An 18,746-nucleotide genomic window follows, 5' to 3' on the forward strand; every position below is an offset into this window, starting at 1 on the left:
GTGTCCTTGGGTGTTTTGAAAGGCGCTGACAAATAAAATGCATTATTGTTGTTATTATTATTATACTTTGCTGTGTACTTTGCAGCATTAAAATTAGAGTGATTATGTTAATTATCTTTTCCTTCAGAGAAGGAAAATGTCAGATAAAATAAAGATATTTTTCATTGTGAGAGTGTAGGCGCAGGACAAAATGGGAGGATTAAATATTCCACTTTTATTCTGATTCACTCGCATGCGAATGAATGCGAGTGAATATATTTTTGGGTATATCTAACATACCCAGATATACCCAAAAATATCTGGGTATGTTTGTGACTTTCTTTAAAAGAAAATAACTCAAGGTATATTTAATTTTTTAAAAATAGGACTACGGTTCATTCTGCACCAAGAATTTTGCTAGACACAACCGTGTTTTTGAGCTTTCCTTGACTCTGCGCCTCAGACGTACATTGGCCCTGTGTTGATTTCGGTGAACCCGTTTAAACAGATGCCCTACTTCACTGACAGAGAGATTGAACTCTACCAAGGCGCCGTGAGTGAAGACGTCTTCACATGAACTTCTGCAGACCTGTGGTGTTTGTGGTGCAGTGCCTCTTCCTGCTACTCTTTACCCCAGTTTCTGTCTCTCTGCAGGCCCAGTATGAAAACCCGCCACACATCTACGCCTTGGCAGATAACATGTACAGAAACATGATGATCGACGGCGAGAATCAGTGCGTTATCATCAGGTGAAAACCCAAGTTTTCTCAAACTGATATCGTTTTCAATGTCAATTCCTCTTTTCTGTTGAATTAAGTAAGTAAAACTGACTTCATTTAGCAGCTTTCAAGACTTTAAATCAGAAAACCTGGTAAAACGTTTTAAATAATTTGAAATAAATCAGGCTTTTGCTGCTTTTTAAAGCTGATTATAATCTGTTTAAGCAATTAAAATAGCTGAGAAGACATCATAAACTGATGCATTTATTGGAAAAGCATCAGTTTATTACCGAAAGTAATACTTTGGTGAAAACACGAAGCAAGGTTCCTGGTTGTAGATGTAGCATAGACGGCTAAAGCAGCAAAGAAATAATCCAACATTCAAGGATTTGAGGTATTTTCTTCATTTAGGTAAATTATTTTTTTCCATGCTGTTTTTTATATTAAAAATGTGGCTGAGGCTTTAAGAGATCTCTCATATATTGTCTGCACGGCAGTGATAAAAATTATATTAAATGCCTAAAATGCTTGAATTTGACAAAGAAAGACATTTCGAAAGAATAGTGGCCCCAGTACACAACCTAGAGGTACGCCATGGGGAGATGGGCTAAAATATGACCTGCAATTTTGGATAATTACAGAAAAAGACTAACCAGATGAATCTGAAATTCACTCATTAAATGTCAAAGAAGATATTAACTTTAACCCCAACTGATTCAGATGACTTTAATAAAAGTAAATTACATGAATAACTTAAAAGTTGTGTCTTTGTTCTAGCGGGGAGAGCGGAGCTGGAAAGACGGTGGCTGCCAAATACATCATGGGTTACATTTCCAAAGTGTCTGGAGGTGGATCCAAAGTGCAGGTAGAAACAGGAACAAACAACATGTGTTTTATGTTTGATTCAAATTAAATCTTAGTAATTGTTTCTAAATAACCGGTGTTTATGCGTCACAGCACGTAAAAGACATCATCCTACAGTCCAATCCTCTGCTGGAGGCGTTTGGAAATGCCAAGACGGTCCGAAACAACAACTCCAGTCGTTTTGTAAGTGAGCTTTTATTTCTCAAACATCACCTGACACAAGACGAGCCAGGAAGTCGCATGTATTTCCTCACATTTCTTCAAAATATTTAATGCTTCAAAATTGTACTTATGTGATTAGTTTTATCAGTTTAATACATTCTGCTTCATGGGGTCTTTTTATATTTACAGAACATATTTTTTATATTATTTAAAATATTTTATTTTGTTGAATTTATTTGCATGTTTTTATTTAAAAAAAAATTTATGCATACTTTTTTAAACAATTGTATTTTTTTATGTGAAAGAAACACTTTAAGAACTTTTTAAAGAAGTTTGTTTTTCTGCAGCCCCAAAATACAGAGACGTTCAAAACAACACAAGTAATGTTGGTTCAGTTAGCTTTAGCATTAGCTTTAGCTATACGCAGAACATTAATTGGTTTAATGCCTGCAGAACGTAGCCTGGCTTCAAACATACCAAACTAAAACCGGATTGATCTTGATTCGGTTTCATTTCTGTAAATAATAATTCCCTGAAATACATGTGGAGCTGCTGCACAAACTGTATATTTATTTAAGCCTGGAATGCCAGTTGTTAAGATTTCTGGTTACAAAACGCTAAAAATCCTTGTCTCCAACACAAGGATTGTCTGCATGGCAGTGATAAAAATTTTATTAAATGCTTAAAATGCTTGAATTTGACAAAGAAAGACATTTGGAAAGAATAGTGGCCCCAGTACACAACCTAGAGGTACGCCTCTAGGTTGTGTTGAGGGGATTTTTTTCTTTAAATCCCCTCGACTTGACTCACTTCTTTCTCACCACTAATGCTAATGCGCTAATTTCACACCATTAAACCACATCAACTTCCACATGTGCAGCTTTAGCTTGTGAAATTTCCTGTAAGCCTCAGTGAAGCATCATAAAGTCTGTTTATGGGTCACTGCAGCTTCATGCATGCACTTAGCGTTCTCGCTCATAATATTTAAAAAAAAAAAAAAAAGCAGATTTCTGTTTCTGCTGCAGAGCTTGGTGCATTTCCGATCCCAGCGACACAAAACAATATGTGTAACGACTGATTTTGTGTTTACCAGGGAAAATACTTTGAGATTCAGTTCAGCAGAGGTGGGGAACCAGATGGTGGCAAAATCTCTAACTTCCTGCTGGAGAAGTCGAGGGTGGTGAGCCAGAATGAGAGTGAGAGGAACTTCCACATTTACTACCAGGTCAGAGGCGAAACAGCACAGTGCAAAACAGCAGCCAATTTAAACTCTGATAATATATTTGCAACAAAGAACAAGTTACATGCTTGACCATTTTCCTGCACCGTCTGCTTCCAGTTGATAGAGGGCGCCAACGCACAGCAGAAAGAAAGCCTGGGCCTCATGACTCCAGACTACTACTACTACCTCAACCAGTCTGGGACCTACAAGGTTGACGGGACCAACGACAGCAAAGACTTCTCTGAGACGATGGTATTTACTCATGAAAACCACAAACACTCCTGTGGAATATCTGGTAAAATGTGTCACATCACTGAAGACAAAGATAACGAGCAGAAACTGTGCAGAGGTCCATTTAACAAACACTCACAGATCACGTAACGTGAAGGTGTCCCCGCAATAACACAACATCTAAATATACCCACCCTGAAGTTAAAGTACTATTCTAATGAGAAGTGGTTCTGTTTTATAAATGCAACTGGCCATGAACAAGTCGAGGGCGCTTTGAGTTATTTACAAATTCTTAAAGTCTTGATTGTAGGTTTTCCAATAATATCAAAAACATGGAAATACAAAAACAAGTTCTTCACTACAAGTGTTATTTCCATCAATGTCATTTTAGGGCTATTTGTGACTTAAAAGTAAATAAAAATAGATTTAAGTTGCTTTGGCAGAAACAAAAATTATCTTCATTACATATAAAAAGTATTCACTCATTTCCATCAATTGTATTTGACGGAAGAGGATTAAGGCCACAAAACAAAACAAACAAAAACAAAAAAAGAACTGACTTTAATCTCAGAATTATGAGATTAAAGTCTAAATAATATTTTCCAGGTCCCTAATCCTCTTCTGTAGTATCTATCTATTGTATTTATTCACCAATAAATCATTTTAAATTAAATTAAAATAATAATCACTGTTGGCGTGACCTGGTTTTACGTCACTTAMCCATTATTACTTTTAACCACAATCTTTTGGTAAGCTAATTTACATGCAGTACCTCACCGACCACTAGGGGGCACCCGCGGACCTCCCGTGGTCCGGGAACCACAGTCTGAGACAGGCTGCAATAGGAGTAAGATACTTGACTCGTTTAAGTGCCCATGTTTCAGGAATTAAAAACACTGAGGAAAAAAAACAGCTAAATCTTACTAAATATTTTGGTTTAGTTTCACGTTTAAGTATCTTAGTTCACTTGAAATGAGACAAAAGTAACTTAAAAGTAACTTTTCAGCAAGATATAGGAGCTTGTTTTAAGTATATAAAACAACTTTCTCACCCTTAATATTGGTGAGAAAGTAATATTAGTTATAAATTAAACAATCTGCCAGTGGAATGAGACATTTTCGGTATTATAAGTGAAATAATGTCAAATAATTACTGTTTTTTTGTTGTTTTTTTCTTTAAATTAGGCAACATGTAGTGTTATGTAGAAGTTTCATAATCAGAGTAGACAAAACTGTTGTTCCAGGTGACAAAATAAATGTGCAAATTAAAATAATAATAATTGTTTCCCTGTAAATGTATGAAAGCGCCTTATTAATGAAGTTATTGTTATTTTTAGCATTATTATTATCTGTGTTCACCACTGAGCTGCTGCTCATTTGCAGGAAGCCATGCAGGTTATCGGCATCCCCAGTGACATCCAGGCTCAAGTGCTGCAGATCACAGCAGGTATCCTCCATCTGGGCAACATCAGCTTCATCGAGGCCGGAAACCAGAGCGAGGTGGAAAGCACAGACTGTGAGTATAACACTGAGCTGTTACACGCTCATTAACCATTTTTGATACAATACACATAATAATAATTATATATGTTCGTGCCTTTGCCTTATCTTTGAAGATTTTTTTTTATTTTTTATAACTGATGTGTTTTGTGGTTGTTTTTGTTTGCGTCAGTGCTTGCTTTTCCTGCCTACCTGCTGGGAATTGACCCCACCAGGCTGCAGGACAAGTTGACCAGTCGAAAGATGGACTCCAAGTGGGGCGGGAAGTCCGAGTCCATCAACGTAACACTCAACCAGGAGCAAGCAACCTACACGCGTGACGCCTTAGCCAAAGCCCTTTACGCACGTCTCTTTGACTACCTTGTAGAGGTTAGCATGTCATGCCGTCCATTTATAGCTACAACAGGCTAAATTAAACACATTTTGGACAGCAGAGAGTAGTTTTATGTCCCTCTGACTGCGCTCTGTGTACTTTAGGCCATAAATAAAGCCATCCAGAAACCTTATGAAGAGTTCAGCATCGGTGTGCTCGACATTTATGGCTTTGAGATATTTCAGGTTAGTGTTTTCACTGCTTACAGATGCATAACATTTATAGACAGGCAATAAAACATAAAGTGGTGGCTTCATTTAGTGATTTAAAATGGATTGTGATGTGTTTTCCTCTGCAGAAAAATGGGTTTGAGCAGTTTTGTATAAACTTTGTCAATGAGAAGCTGCAGCAGATCTTTATTGAACTCACTTTAAAGGCTGAGCAGGTAAACGCAAAATGTTTTTTTAATGTTTTTTTCACTAACCTCAGTTGTCCCAAATCTCCTGTTTTATTAAAAATGCTTTCTTTTGATTTATTTCTTCAGGAAGAATATGTTCAGGAAGGCATTAAATGGACCCCCATCGAGTATTTTAACAACAAGATTGTGTGCGACCTCATTGAAAATAAACTGGTAAGACAAATATTTTACATAAATGAAAAAATATTGACACCCTTGGTAAAGATGTATAAAAGCCCTAAAAATGTGTTTTATTTGTGCACAATCTCACACATAAGGAATTTGAAACATCCAACCTTTATTTGTAGATTTCCTCTAAAATCAGTGTAACTAAAGCACTTTTGTAAAATGTTTTATGTATTTATGTTGTTCACATAGGGCTGCACAGTGGCGCAGTTGGTAGAGCTGTTGCCTTGCAGCAAGAAGGTTCTGGGTTCGATTCCCAGTCCCGGTCTTTCTTGCATGTTCTCCCTGTGTATGTGTGGGTTTTCTCCGGGTTCTCCGGTTTCCTCCCACAGTTCAAAAATATGACTGTCAGGTTAATTGGCCTCTCCAAATTGCCCCTAGGTGTGCATGGTTGTGTGTCTCTGTGTTGCCCTGCGACAGACTGGCGACCTGTCCAGGGTGAACCCCACCTCTCGCCCAGAACGTTAGCTGGAGATGGGCACCAGCACCCCTCCAGACCCCACCAAGGGACAAGGGTGTAAAGAAAATGGATGAATGGATGTTGCTCAGATAATTCATAGCTTTGCATTACAGCGAGGCCCATTTTAGTTAGTCATTATTCAAAATGGGAAAGACAAAAGAGCATACAATTCAATATGTTTAATTCAGACAAAACAATAATTAAGTTTAAAATAATTGAAACTGAAACAAACAATGAAGGTTCAGAACCGAATTAAGCTTAAAATAAGATGAGTAAGGGTTCTTTTGTTGTTGCTGCGTGGAATAAAACCTGCATTAAAACTGTTCTTTTTTTTTTTTTTTGTTTAAACATCAGTTTCCCATAGAGTAAAATCATGTTTTTTTAAGCTGTTTTATGGAAACCTTTAAACTGGTAAAGTTGTGCGTCTTGCCTGCAGAGCCCTCCTGGCATCATGAGCGTCCTGGACGACGTCTGCGCCACGATGCACGCCAAGGGCGAGGGCGCAGACGGCACGCTGCTGCAGAAGCTGCAGGCCGCTGTGGGAAACCACGAACATTTCAACAGCTGGAACTCTGGATTTGTTATCCATCATTATGCTGGGAAGGTCAGACTCAACTCATCTGGTGCAGAAATTCCAGTTTTTAAGTTGATGTTTAAGATGTTAATCACACCAGCAGGAACAATAATGTGGGAATCACAGGTGAAGTTTAATTTCTCCTCAGGTGTCGTATGATATCAACGGATTCTGTGAGAGAAATCGAGATGTCCTCTTCCCTGACCTCATAGAGCTCATGCAAAGCAGTGAATTGTAAGCATTTTGAGCAATAACAAAGATCAATTCTTCTTGTTAAAATTAATAAAAATCTAATTTCTTGCTTTAGTAACTTCATCTGCAGCTTGTTCCCTGAAAACCTCAACACGGAAAAGAAAGGACGGCCGACCACAGCCAGCTCAAAGATCAAAGTAAGTCAATATATAAATAAGTAAATACATTTTCCATGTTTAACGTATTAAAAACCTGTTGATGCTTCCAACAGAGACAAGCGAATGAGCTCGTGAGCACTCTGATGAAATGCACACCACACTATATCCGCTGTATTAAACCAAATGAGACGAAAAGGCCGAAAGACTGGGAGGAGAGCAGGTCTGCATGCACACTGTGGCGAAGCAAACATCCAGCAGGAGATTATTCCTCGTTAACAGGGATTTCCTGACTGTTTTCAGGGTTAAGCATCAAGTGGAATACCTCGGTCTGAGGGAAAACATTCGTGTGAGAAGAGCTGGATTTGCTTACCGCCGACTCTTCACTAAATTTCTGCACAGGTGAGTTTTATGATGATTCGTGTTTAAATGCGTTTGTTCTGAAAGAAAACTGAGATGGTTTTGGGTGCGTTTTGGCTCCAGGTATGCCATCCTTACGGCTGAAACATGGCCGAGTTGGAGGGGACCAGAGCAGCAGGGGGTCCTCCACCTCCTCCGGTCTGTCAACATGGACACAGACCAGTATCAGATGGGACGCACAAAAGTCTTTGTCAAGAACCCAGAATCGGTACTGAGATTTTTGTGTGCAGTTGGTGATTTGTCGTATGTTATTTGGCTTAATGTATGAACAAAAAGAGCCAACTTAGATTCTTAGATTATGTTCACATGACAGGTCTTGATGCTCAATTCCAATTTTTTGCAGATTTTTTTGTTTTTTTTGTTTTTGTTCATGCTCCTAACTAAACCAGACCTCAGTCAGACTTCAGTGTGATCAATTTATGTCCCCAAAGCGGCCCGCATGTGCAGAAGAACATCGACGTCACACAAGCAGTGCATTGCTTACAGAAGTAATAATGGATGGAGGCATTTATGGATTGGTTTTAAAGTCTTTCATAAATGAGAGCCAACATGACACAATATCATAAAGACATAAAGGAAGCTAATAAAAAGAAAACACACCTAGTAGCAAATGCCTTTTCTCCTGGTCAAAGTCAAGAGTGGTGTGATTGTGATGTAAGCATTTAATGACAGACTTCTTTCAAAAGTTTACAATAATTTTTAGCCATTATTTACATCCAGATTCACAACTGGTGCAAAATTATGACGCACGGACAAAATATAACATGACCGTTCAGACTGTAGAAGCTTTGAAAACTATTGGATCCGTTTCAGATTTAGTGCATCATATGGAATCAATCAATCAGATTGATTGATTCCATATGCATATGGAAGTGGCTCAGATGGCATTATTTTGGGGGAAAAGATTTTAATTGGTCATTTAAGGTCAAATATGGGTTGCATTTGGGGGGRAAAAAGCACATTTGGGTCACATCTGCCTGCAGTGTGAAAGTAACCACTGAATGACACATGAGAGAGTCAGAACCAGTGAGAAACGTCTTTCTGACCTGCATTTCCCACTGCGGGATTGGGCTGAACCTCGATCCGAGGAGTCGACCTCGTCTTGCTCCCACTAGTCCAATAACTGGGCAAATGTTGCTGTTTTTATGGGGTGTACATTTTCTACTACTTTAGGTTCCTCCTTTGTCTAGATTAGTCAATAAGTTTTCCCCACAGATGATGCTAAGTGATACTAAATAAATAAAATTGCTTTATATTTAACATTATCACATTCCTTTTCTTCTTCAGCTGTTTCTTCTTGAGGAGATGAGAGAAAGGAAGTTCGACACCTTTGCCAGAACCATTCAGAAAGCCTGGAGACGGTACAACGCCAGGAAGAAGTACGAACAGATGAGGGAGGAGGGTGAGCAGCGCCGACAGCATGAGTTTCTCCATACTGCTTTTCACACAGCCTGACTTCTGTTTTTTAAACGTGTCCTCACTTCTTCTTGACACGCAGCCTCAGACATCCTGTACAACTCGAAGGAGCGAAGGAAAAACAGCATCAACAGGAACTTTGTTGGCGACTACCTCGGCCTGGAGCAAAGACCTGAGCTTCGGCAGTTCCTGGCGAAGAGGGAGCGCGTCGACTTTGCTGATTCGGTCACAAAGTTCGACCGCAGGTTCAAGGTGCGTGTTACAAATGGGGATCAAAACACAAAAGCTTGTGTTCACTCTTATCCTTCCCCTTTCTTGCAATACACGGTTGTCAGTTCTTCTTTTTTATCTCGCACAGTCCATCAAGAGAGACTTGATCTTGACCCCTAAGGGGATCTATCTGATTGGTCTAGAGAAGGTGAAGAAAGGGCCTGAAAAAGGGCAGATTAAGGAGGTGTTGAAACGTAAAATGGAGTTTGCAAACATCACCGGTGTCTCCCTCAGGTAGGCTTCACACTTTTATGATGAATAAATGCAGATGTTTCTGCACCAGAGTTCAAAGATGGCTGTCTTTGAAACAATGTTCATGCTAATGTTGCATTTACCAGCAAATTCTTCTGTTAATTTTTTATTTAACCAGGAGTTATTGAGAAGAAATTCTTATTAATAATACCGACCTGGTGGGGAGATTAAACACCACACTTTTACAGTAAGCAACAAACATTAGCAACACTGTTGAGATCATAAAACAATAAAAATAATACTGAGACAAAAGAATAGGATAAGATTTAAATTAAATATATTTATCTGAAACGTGCAGGTTACAGATAGCATATTTTTTAGAATATCTTTAAGGTGCTCAGCTTTAATACTGCTGAATAATTTTATACATTATCACACTTTTTAAGCCTATATTTTATTAGCCATTTTGATAATGGACAGTGAATTGCACATTCCTAATCAATACAAAATGTAATTTTGCAGAAATAGATGTGAAAAAGCAACACAAATTGAGCAAAAGAACTGCTTTGCATCAATGTATTTTGATTTATACCAGTAGTTAGATTACCTCTCCTTAGTTAAAAACTCTATATTATTAATAAAACGTTTTTTTGGTCTGTAAAATGTTAAACATCTTAATACTTTGCATATTGAGCAGATGCCACGCTGCTTCTTACCTTGCCTCATTGGTTTGTTTGTTGCTTAACATTTGTTTTTACATGACCAAACGTGTCATGAGAAAATGAATCATTAAGTCCAGTCACATGCAAAAAGTCTCTGCAGTGCTTTTATTGTGTTCCCCATTTTGTACAGTTTATTTATATTAGGGTGCAGTTTTGTTTTTGCACACTTAAACTGAGTTTCTGCAACTCAAACCAAAATAATGTTAGCTGAGTAATGTTGCATCCCTAAGTCACTGTTGTTAGCAATGGTAGCTGAAGCAGCCCACCTCATCAATTGCGACTCATCTGTTTTCTCTAACTGGGCCAACAGAAGGGTAAACTACTGGATTTTGCACAATTTCTCAAGCCTTGTAAGTTTAGCACATTCAATATTTTCTTTCCAGATAATTTCTAAACTGATAATTTGCCTGTCTGTTTAGTAAACTTTTAGTTGATTGAAGTTCTACATCTGTCGAAGTTTCGGTTACGACCGTTAAGAATTCTTTAACCTTTCTATTCATGCTCTTATTTTGAAGTGAGTTAAAATTACGCAGCACTTCCTTTTCCTCTTGTATTTTTTTTCTCTCTTATTTCACCCCAATAACTTTACTTATTAAACACAAAACATGGAAATTAAAACACGGACAGTAGAGGGCAAGATATGAACATAAATACAGTATCTAAGAGTGCTACAAAATGTATATTATAATGTCAAAATTTATTTCGTGCTTGAGGTTTGCAGTCTTTCAAGGGCAATTCAAATTGAAGTTAGCACTTTAGCATTAGCTCCAATGTCGGTGCTTTATTGTTAGCAGATTTATTGTTTATGATTAGTTCTTTAATATCAGTGCCACTAACCTTTTAGGTAGCAACCCAGTACTAGGTGTTACAGTAATCAAACTCTTCTCAGAATTGCTGAGCAGTATTTTTGCTCGTTTCCGCTGGTGTTTTTAGGACTTATTTTTGGTTCTGTGCTCTAGTCTTTGAGGTCAGAAGGCCTACTTACTATCACTCTAATCTTTTAGCTCACAGATTCTCTCAGCTTCAAGTCCTTGGCCGCTCCAAGACATTAATATTGCAGAAAAAAATGACATGTTAGTAAAATAGGAAGATTTGGGACTTAACTCCTGGTAAATATTGTTTGGTATATAATTTGTCCTGCTCATCTTGCATCATTTTTAACTGCACTATCCCACGGCATCAAATGCTGGCTCAGTTTTTTTTACAATGTTGTGTAGGCTCTCATGCAGATATGCAGTGGTTTATTGGGTACAGCATGTTACTTTATATATTGTACAGAACAAATTGATAGTCAGACTTAAATGCAGAAACTCCCCCTTGACATCTGTTTCCACATTTAAACTGAGGCTAAATCTCATCAGAAGGAAGCAGCTAAACAGTCGTTATTTTACAATATACCATAAAAACAGCAATAAATTAAACTGATGAGCATATGCTGCATAACACCTGCCATCAGTGCTGGAATAAAGCTTCATTTTTTTATTTATTATGTTTTAGTAATAAGAAAAAAAGTTAAGGAACCGACTGGAAGTTTCTATGGTTCTATGAATACAGAATAATTTCATATGATGATACATTGATTTCTAATTTGATCTTATTTCTGTTTCTAAGAAGTACTGCTTCCTTTTTCTTTTCTTAATCTTAGGGCAGAAGTTTCAAAGCTCACTTTTCCTCTTTTCAGTTCCAGACAAGATGATTTCTTCATTCTGCACGAGGCCCAGTATGACAGTCTGCTGGAGTCCAACTTTAAGACGGAGTTTCTCAGTTTGCTCTCTAAACGCTATGAGGAAGTGACCCAGAGAAAGATGACCATCTCCTTTTCTGACAGGTAGAACAACAGAAAGGGTTCAGAGGCCTGATAAGGCAGAAATAAAAGGATCTGATGCAGATTTTCTGTGTTTCAGACTGGAGTTCAAAGTGAAGAAGGAGGGCTGGGGCGGAGGAACCTCCAGGGTGGTAGTTTTTCAAAGAGGTCAAGGAGATTTGGCTCAGCTCAAACCGGGAGGGAAGACTCTCACCATTTCTGTCGGAGATGGTCTGCCCAAGTCCTCCAGTGAGTCAAAACAAATAATTAAAGTATCTTTGCAGAAAACTTAATCATATCATTCTATGTTCAGATGTTTTAATATGTAATTCTGTCTTTAGAGCCAACCAGGAAGTCTGGTATAGATGTTCGAGGAGGAGGGAGAAACCACATATCCAACAGAGGTGTGACTCTCCTTAACCTGAATTTATGTTCTCATTTGCATTTACTTTGACTTATGTTTTTGCATTTTGACTTAATTTACTAATACCTGGCACAATAGCTGAACTATCGTTTATTTTTCTAACAGTTTTAAGCAGCACGAGTTCTTCAGATTGCATTTCAAATTCATAAAAGTTAGAGCTCAATTTGAAATGGCTCTTAAAGTTGCACTGAAAAGAAACAAAAAGTAATCCTACTTAAATATATTGCATTAATAGGTCACAAGTGATGATATTAAGTCTATCCAAATTTATTAAGTTTATTAAGTTGTCAGGTTAAACAAATGTAAATAAATTAGGTCTAACAAACTTCACTCAGTTAACATAATATTTTTAAATTGGAGCTCCATCTTTTTTTTCTGTGAAATATAAAAAAATATACAAACAAAAAATTGGCATTTTTTTTAATGAGTTAATTTAAAAAGTGAAATTTGTTCACTGATTGATACATTTCATGTTTTTATTTTTGGTGAATGTATCTCACAACTAATGAAAACTCAAAAATGTAACTTTAAAAACATGAAAAAAAACAAAGATAAAAAAAAGTTTTGTTCTGGCCTTGGGGAGACAATCATTAGAACTCCACATGTAAGCCACCCTATAACACTGCAATATGTAATGATGTAATAAAATCGACCTTTGAAATGTAATAAAATAATATTTTATTACCAGGTAATAAAATATTACCTTGAAATATTTTGCATACTCTAATAAAACTCTAATATGTTTTATTAGAGTATGCAAACTCTAATAAAACATAACAAACGTTCTGGTTATGGTTGCTCCTCTCAAAGCAACCAAATGACCAAAGTTTCCATTTAAAAGCATATAGGATCTAGAAAATGGTCGTTATTAAAAGTAAAGTGATAAAAATGAACTGGTTCCACCAGTGTGTGCTGCAGTGACCGTGGTATCACTGTTTTGGATTGGAGTATCATCAGGAGGATTCATGCAGAATGAGCCCCACAAATGGAGATTCCTTTCAGTAGGACAGCTTTTGGGTCTTAAAATTTTTATTTTTTTAATTTTTGTCTTATGTGGTAATCCAGGCAGGAATGGGGCTTACACAAGATGAGCTGAATTTGTAGAACCAATTAAATTCAATTCAGTGCATTATAAATCACAACAAATATCGTAAACAATTGCCTTGAATATTTGTTATTGTTGTCAGTTGTGACTAAGCTCTAAGCTGCAACAAAAAAAGTCTGGAGTATTAAACTTTATGTTTAAAGCTTCAGGACTTCTGTAAGTTTAGTTCTCTAACCTTTAAGAGGAAAACATGTCTTCTTACCTTTATTTTTTCTAGCACATGCCAATGGCGGAGCCAAGTTTTCTAGAGCCCACCCCAACCACCAAGCAGATATCACATATTCCTCCCCACACAAACAACCCCGGCCTCCCAACGCGCCGCTTCCCAAACTGGACTCCCAACGGAGCCGCCGGGCCCCGGCCCCGAACCAGCACAACCAGGGAAACCTGGACTTCCTCAACGTGCCTGACCAAGGCATGTCAGGGTAAGAGAGGCCAGCTAGTGAGACGCAGAAGAACAAAAGGTGCTTTGGGAGGATGGGTGCAGCTCTGAGTAAAATCAGTGCTAACACGTTGCAACGGGTTGTTAGGACTTGTTAAGGTGAGGCCTGTTTGCCGCCATGAGGTGTAACACAACAAAAAGTGGCAGTTTATAAAGCTATCTGTCCTTCGCAGATGAAGTATCGACAGTACAAATATGTATATATACATATTTCTAAAAATGACTGACGGGCACCAAGAATAAAGTCATATTATTACGGGAATAAAGTCATATAAGATAAAAATCATAATAATATGAGAATAAACATGATAATAACATGACAACAAAGTCAAAATAATAAGGATAAAGTTTTTATGTCACAAGATTAAAGTTATAATATAACCAGAATAAGGTAGAATATCAGAAGAATGAAGTGGGAATTTTATGAAAATTCCTCCACAAAAACATAAATTAAAAATAAAATGAAAAATCTTGAGCATCTTATGAACTTATACTTTTGTATCGGTTTTAAAAAGAAGGAAATGCTTAATCTTTTAACACATGATCAACAAATTATAATCAGTAACAGGGATTTTAAAATATTGTGCCAACAGTTGCGTTAAAGAAGCACACGGACTTGACGAGCTGGTCGTGTCACATCTCCACACCGAAACTTTTCTCTCTTAATTTTACGACTTTCTTCTGTTAACATTCCATCTTTATTCTGCTAGTATTATGACTTTATTCTGGTAATATTATGATAATATTGTCGTAATTTGAAAAAATAAATCTCTTAGTCTGGCCTTAATAATCCATCATACCAATCTAGAACAAACTGGTGACAAAATGTTTTAGCCCCTTTGAAGGGACACCACCAGTTTATTAGGTTTATATGTTGGTTACTTACTTTTAATTAAATTCAGTTCCATATATTTAGTATTACAGTCCAGTGATATGAATCTGTAGAATTCAATCAGAATCAAATTTGTTTTAAGAGTGACGTGTTAAAGTTGGTGTAATATCCAAATTAATTATAAATAGCTTGTGGTAAAAAGTTCCCTGTCTAAACAAGGAAGTACTTACTTTGAGAAAGAAAAAAGAGGAAGCTACAAAAAACATAATCGGGAGTAAACAAAAATAATAAACACATTTAGCTCCATTAAATGCTACAACCTATAAGAAGACTCAACAAGGAAGCATTAGACCAGGAATACTTTCTATGGGACAGAAAACTAGAATGGTACACATAATAAAAACAAGGAGATTAATGGAACCCATCACCTAGCAACCCACTCGTCGCCTAGCAACCCAAGTTCCAGCAGCAGTACATATCTTTACTTTCTATGTCATCATTGGCTCCATATTGCATAAACAGCAGAGATGGGCAGAGAAGCAAAACGTTCTGCTACTTCAGAATACTACTAAAATTCAGGTGAAAAGTATGATGTAGTAAAACTGCAGCTAGAAGTACTTTTTTTTAAACTTACTCTAACAAATCTAATTAGTTACTACCCACTTGTGGCCAGAAATACTTTTTACTTTCTATAAAGTCCTTTTCACCATCTACAATAACTCTGTAGAATTTGATGTTTAATTTCCCTTTGGGATCAATAAGGTTTTTGTTTTTTTTTKAATTCCAACCAACATCATAAATACACAATTTTGTACTTTTTCTATGCCTAGCTTTATTTAGCTCATTACATCTTTTGTTTATTAGCCATTGTTTTTCTTTGTGTGCATTATTTACATCCCTTTACTGGTTTGTTCTTGTTTTATGATAGGAAGCAGAGGAAAAGGAGCATCAGCCATCGACCGCCTCCTGCCCCGAAGCCTCAGCCGCGACCTCAGGGTCCGCGCTGCCGGGCCTTGTATCAGTACATCGGACAGGACACGGACGAGATCAGCTTCGAGGCTAACGAAGTGTTCGACCTCGTCAAAGAAGGTATGTGGCCAATCAGATTAAAGTAATTCCTGAGTGAAGACTCCCCTTATACTTTCTTCAAATTAAACAAAACATTTGTGCTATGTTTGCGCAGCACCAGTGTTTGTTTTCTGCTGCTATTAGAGATGTGCTGATCAGGTGTTTTCCTGCCGATACCGATCACCGATACCGATCACGTAATTATTATTATTATTTTTTTATCATAAACATTACCGGTTACATTTTGTGGAAAAAGGGTTAAATAATGGCAAAGAGCCAAAATAAAATCTCTCAACATTGCCAAAAAAATTCAAGTATAAAACTTAACATTCATAGGCAAATACAGGATCCATTACAATAAACAATCCTGAGTTACTGAATGAAAACTTCCTGACAGCATGACGGCTAGCTGATTACTGCTAGTTCTGATTGGCTGTTTCTGACTGACTGAGCGGAGTAATTATGCAGAGCAGGGAGGAGATTGATTATTTTTTAGAGATTATCTGTCTCATGTTAGGACAACAAAAGTTTTAATACGTATGTAAAATGTATTTTTTTAGGTTAGATGCTACAGCTTTAAGCAGAGGTTCGGTGTGAGAGTCACTACCAGGTGGAGCAGTAGTGGCGCTCCGTCTGTCAAATAGCTGTGCGCTGCTTTACCTGCTATCTGATCCTCCATATGTCTTTTTTACTGCTGTGAGCCTCGATGTAGCCAAACTCCATCAAGTATGGCATTGTTTTTATGTCGTCTTAGCTTCGTTGTGTTGATGCATTTTGACGTGCTTCAATTTTCCGCTGCAACACGCAAACGTCCCCATTCACTCAGTGCGTTATAGTTCCACATCGCTTAGGATTTGTTGCTGCGCGTTTGCGCAGAGTGAAGGAAAGAGGAGACCAGCTGCACAGGCAGGCTGCGAAATGAGATGCAGGTGATCGGTATCGGCAACAAGAGACCGTGATTGGCGATCACCGATCATGCACTTTTTCACGGAAATCAGCCGATTATGATCGGTGGCCGATCGATCGGCACACCTCTAGAGGCTATCATTTTAAAAATATTAATAAATGTTTCCAGATGTCATCAATGGTCAACAAGGCCAGCCCACATTTACAAAATTAAACAAAATGTGGTGCCGCAGCAAAAAAATGGTTTGTGCTGCGGTTATAATTTTAAGATTTATTTTTTTTAAAGTTTCCAGAGGTTAACCTGTTCTTCCCCTCCCACCCTAACAAAGTCCAACAAAATTGATAGACATTAATTATGCTACGTTTGTGCTGCTAAAATATTTGTAGCATAGTTGACAGACAACAAATTTGCTTGATTTTGTAAATGTCTACTGGCTGGTTGACCTTTGATGACCCCTGGAAGCACTTATTAATATATTTCAAATAATAGCAGCACAAACAAAGATATTTTGCAGCACAAACATAGCACAGCTGATTGACACCAAATTTGCTTGATTGTGTAAATGTAGCCTGGCTGGTTGACCCTTGATGACCTCAGCGGCATAACGATATTGTTGCAGCACAAAGATAGCACAACCTTTGACACCAATTTAGTTTAATTTGAAGAAAAATGGAGGGCCAACTTCACTCAGGTAGCTTAAATGCTTGAACATTGACGCCGTTTTTTGTTTTTTCTCTGCAGATCCATCAGGCTGGTGGACCGGCAGGATTCGAGGAAGGGAAGGTCTCTTCCCCGGTAATTATGTGGAGAAGATTTGATAAGGACTTTTCATGGACATTCTTGTGTTTAACAAGAACAAGGCGTGTTTTGTCCCTGGCAGCAGACCTTGTTTGCTTACAAAAAAAAACCAGCCTGAGAGTTATTCAAAGTTGCATGGAGGATCTAGTGTAAGGGTGACATTTTGCTGACATTTGAGCCCTGGCTAATTACCTGTGGCAGCATAAGGTATGAAGACAAGACAGGAGGCGTCATCATGATTATTAAAACAGGACGACAATGAGCTGGTCCGGTTTCACCTCCTTTAAGTCAAACGATCCCGCTCTGAATGGTCCGGCAACTGGATCTTTGACTTTATCTTCCAGAATAACTCCGGGCTTCAGCTGAAAATGAACTGAACAAAAAGAAATCTGCTGTTGCCTCCATGCAGTAAACGAGCTTTACAACAAAAACATAAACTTGACTGATACTTTGGCGCTCAAGTAATGAACCTGCTTCAGATCAAATCAAATCGTTTTAGAGGAAAATTTTAGTTTTTATTGGGGTTTTTTGAGTCAGAATTATTGGTATTTTGTCATCAAGGAATATATTTTCAAACGTCTTAAAGCAAACTATTTCCATGGGTATATATTGCATTGACAGTAAGTTATAAGAGATTTTGCAGCAACAAATCAGAAGAAAATTCATTTACGGATATACCGTAATTTCCGGACTATTGCAACCGTAAATGGTTTTTCCAACAGTGCCTGTAACACCGCTGCTTAAAAAAGGAAGGAAAAGTAATTTATCACTGTCTTCATCTTCCTTCAGTGCATTAAAACCACTAACGTCTTCTTCAGAGCCGGTATTGAATAGCCTCACACACACTTCCTCAATCTCTTTTCCGTTATCACTTTAGTCTTGGGAAAAATTTGTTTTCTTCTCTTCATCACACAGCAGTCCAGCATTTCTATGGTGAAAAGCATTTATATTAACCTCATCGCAGTGTTTTACATGTGTGAAAAAATGTAGCAGCTTATAGTCCAGAAATTACGGTATTTGTACAATAACACATTTCTTTGTTTTATGTTTGATTATTTTTTAAATATTAAAGTCAAGTATTTTTAAAGTATCTTGTTGTTTGATTCCTTTATTTAGAAGTGACAAATATGGCTGTATAGTGAAATCAAATAAAAGACTACAAATAGTTAAAAATATGTTTAACTGAGCAACTGTGACAGTTAATCTCACATTATCATCGATCACATATTTGGAAGCAGAACACTTTTATTTCAACGTTTGGTGTTTTTCTTGTTTTCAGTTGTATTTCCAAGGAAGATTTTCTTTGCTAATCCTTTTTTACAGAGTATAATAT

The 18,746-nt window shown here is 37.4% G+C and overlaps 1 protein-coding gene across 1 annotated transcript in view; it reads left to right on the forward strand.

The window, feature by feature from the left end:
- Positions 1–18,503, forward strand: part of myo1f (myosin IF) — a 30,757-nt gene extending 12,254 nt beyond the window's left edge. Inside the window, exons 3-28 of the mRNA XM_008415146.2 lie at positions 443–532; positions 634–728; positions 1,476–1,563; positions 1,656–1,745; positions 2,818–2,949; positions 3,064–3,198; positions 4,560–4,692; positions 4,849–5,045; positions 5,154–5,234; positions 5,348–5,434; positions 5,534–5,620; positions 6,529–6,696; positions 6,815–6,900; positions 6,974–7,055; positions 7,130–7,236; positions 7,317–7,415; positions 7,497–7,641; positions 8,721–8,835; positions 8,932–9,101; positions 9,208–9,353; positions 11,715–11,861; positions 11,938–12,086; positions 12,179–12,241; positions 13,584–13,791; positions 15,569–15,729; positions 17,357–18,503. Coding sequence (XP_008413368.1) covers positions 443–532; positions 634–728; positions 1,476–1,563; positions 1,656–1,745; positions 2,818–2,949; positions 3,064–3,198; positions 4,560–4,692; positions 4,849–5,045; positions 5,154–5,234; positions 5,348–5,434; positions 5,534–5,620; positions 6,529–6,696; positions 6,815–6,900; positions 6,974–7,055; positions 7,130–7,236; positions 7,317–7,415; positions 7,497–7,641; positions 8,721–8,835; positions 8,932–9,101; positions 9,208–9,353; positions 11,715–11,861; positions 11,938–12,086; positions 12,179–12,241; positions 13,584–13,791; positions 15,569–15,729; positions 17,357–17,433 — 3,138 coding nt within the window. The 3' untranslated portion in view covers positions 17,434–18,503. The remainder of the gene's footprint in view (positions 1–442; positions 533–633; positions 729–1,475; positions 1,564–1,655; positions 1,746–2,817; positions 2,950–3,063; positions 3,199–4,559; positions 4,693–4,848; positions 5,046–5,153; positions 5,235–5,347; positions 5,435–5,533; positions 5,621–6,528; positions 6,697–6,814; positions 6,901–6,973; positions 7,056–7,129; positions 7,237–7,316; positions 7,416–7,496; positions 7,642–8,720; positions 8,836–8,931; positions 9,102–9,207; positions 9,354–11,714; positions 11,862–11,937; positions 12,087–12,178; positions 12,242–13,583; positions 13,792–15,568; positions 15,730–17,356) is intronic.
- The last annotated feature ends 243 nt before the right edge of the window (positions 18,504–18,746 follow it).

This window comes from Poecilia reticulata, linkage group LG8 (assembly GCF_000633615.1).
Source record: "Poecilia reticulata strain Guanapo linkage group LG8, Guppy_female_1.0+MT, whole genome shotgun sequence".
Classification (NCBI taxonomy): domain Eukaryota; kingdom Metazoa; phylum Chordata; class Actinopteri; order Cyprinodontiformes; family Poeciliidae; genus Poecilia; species Poecilia reticulata.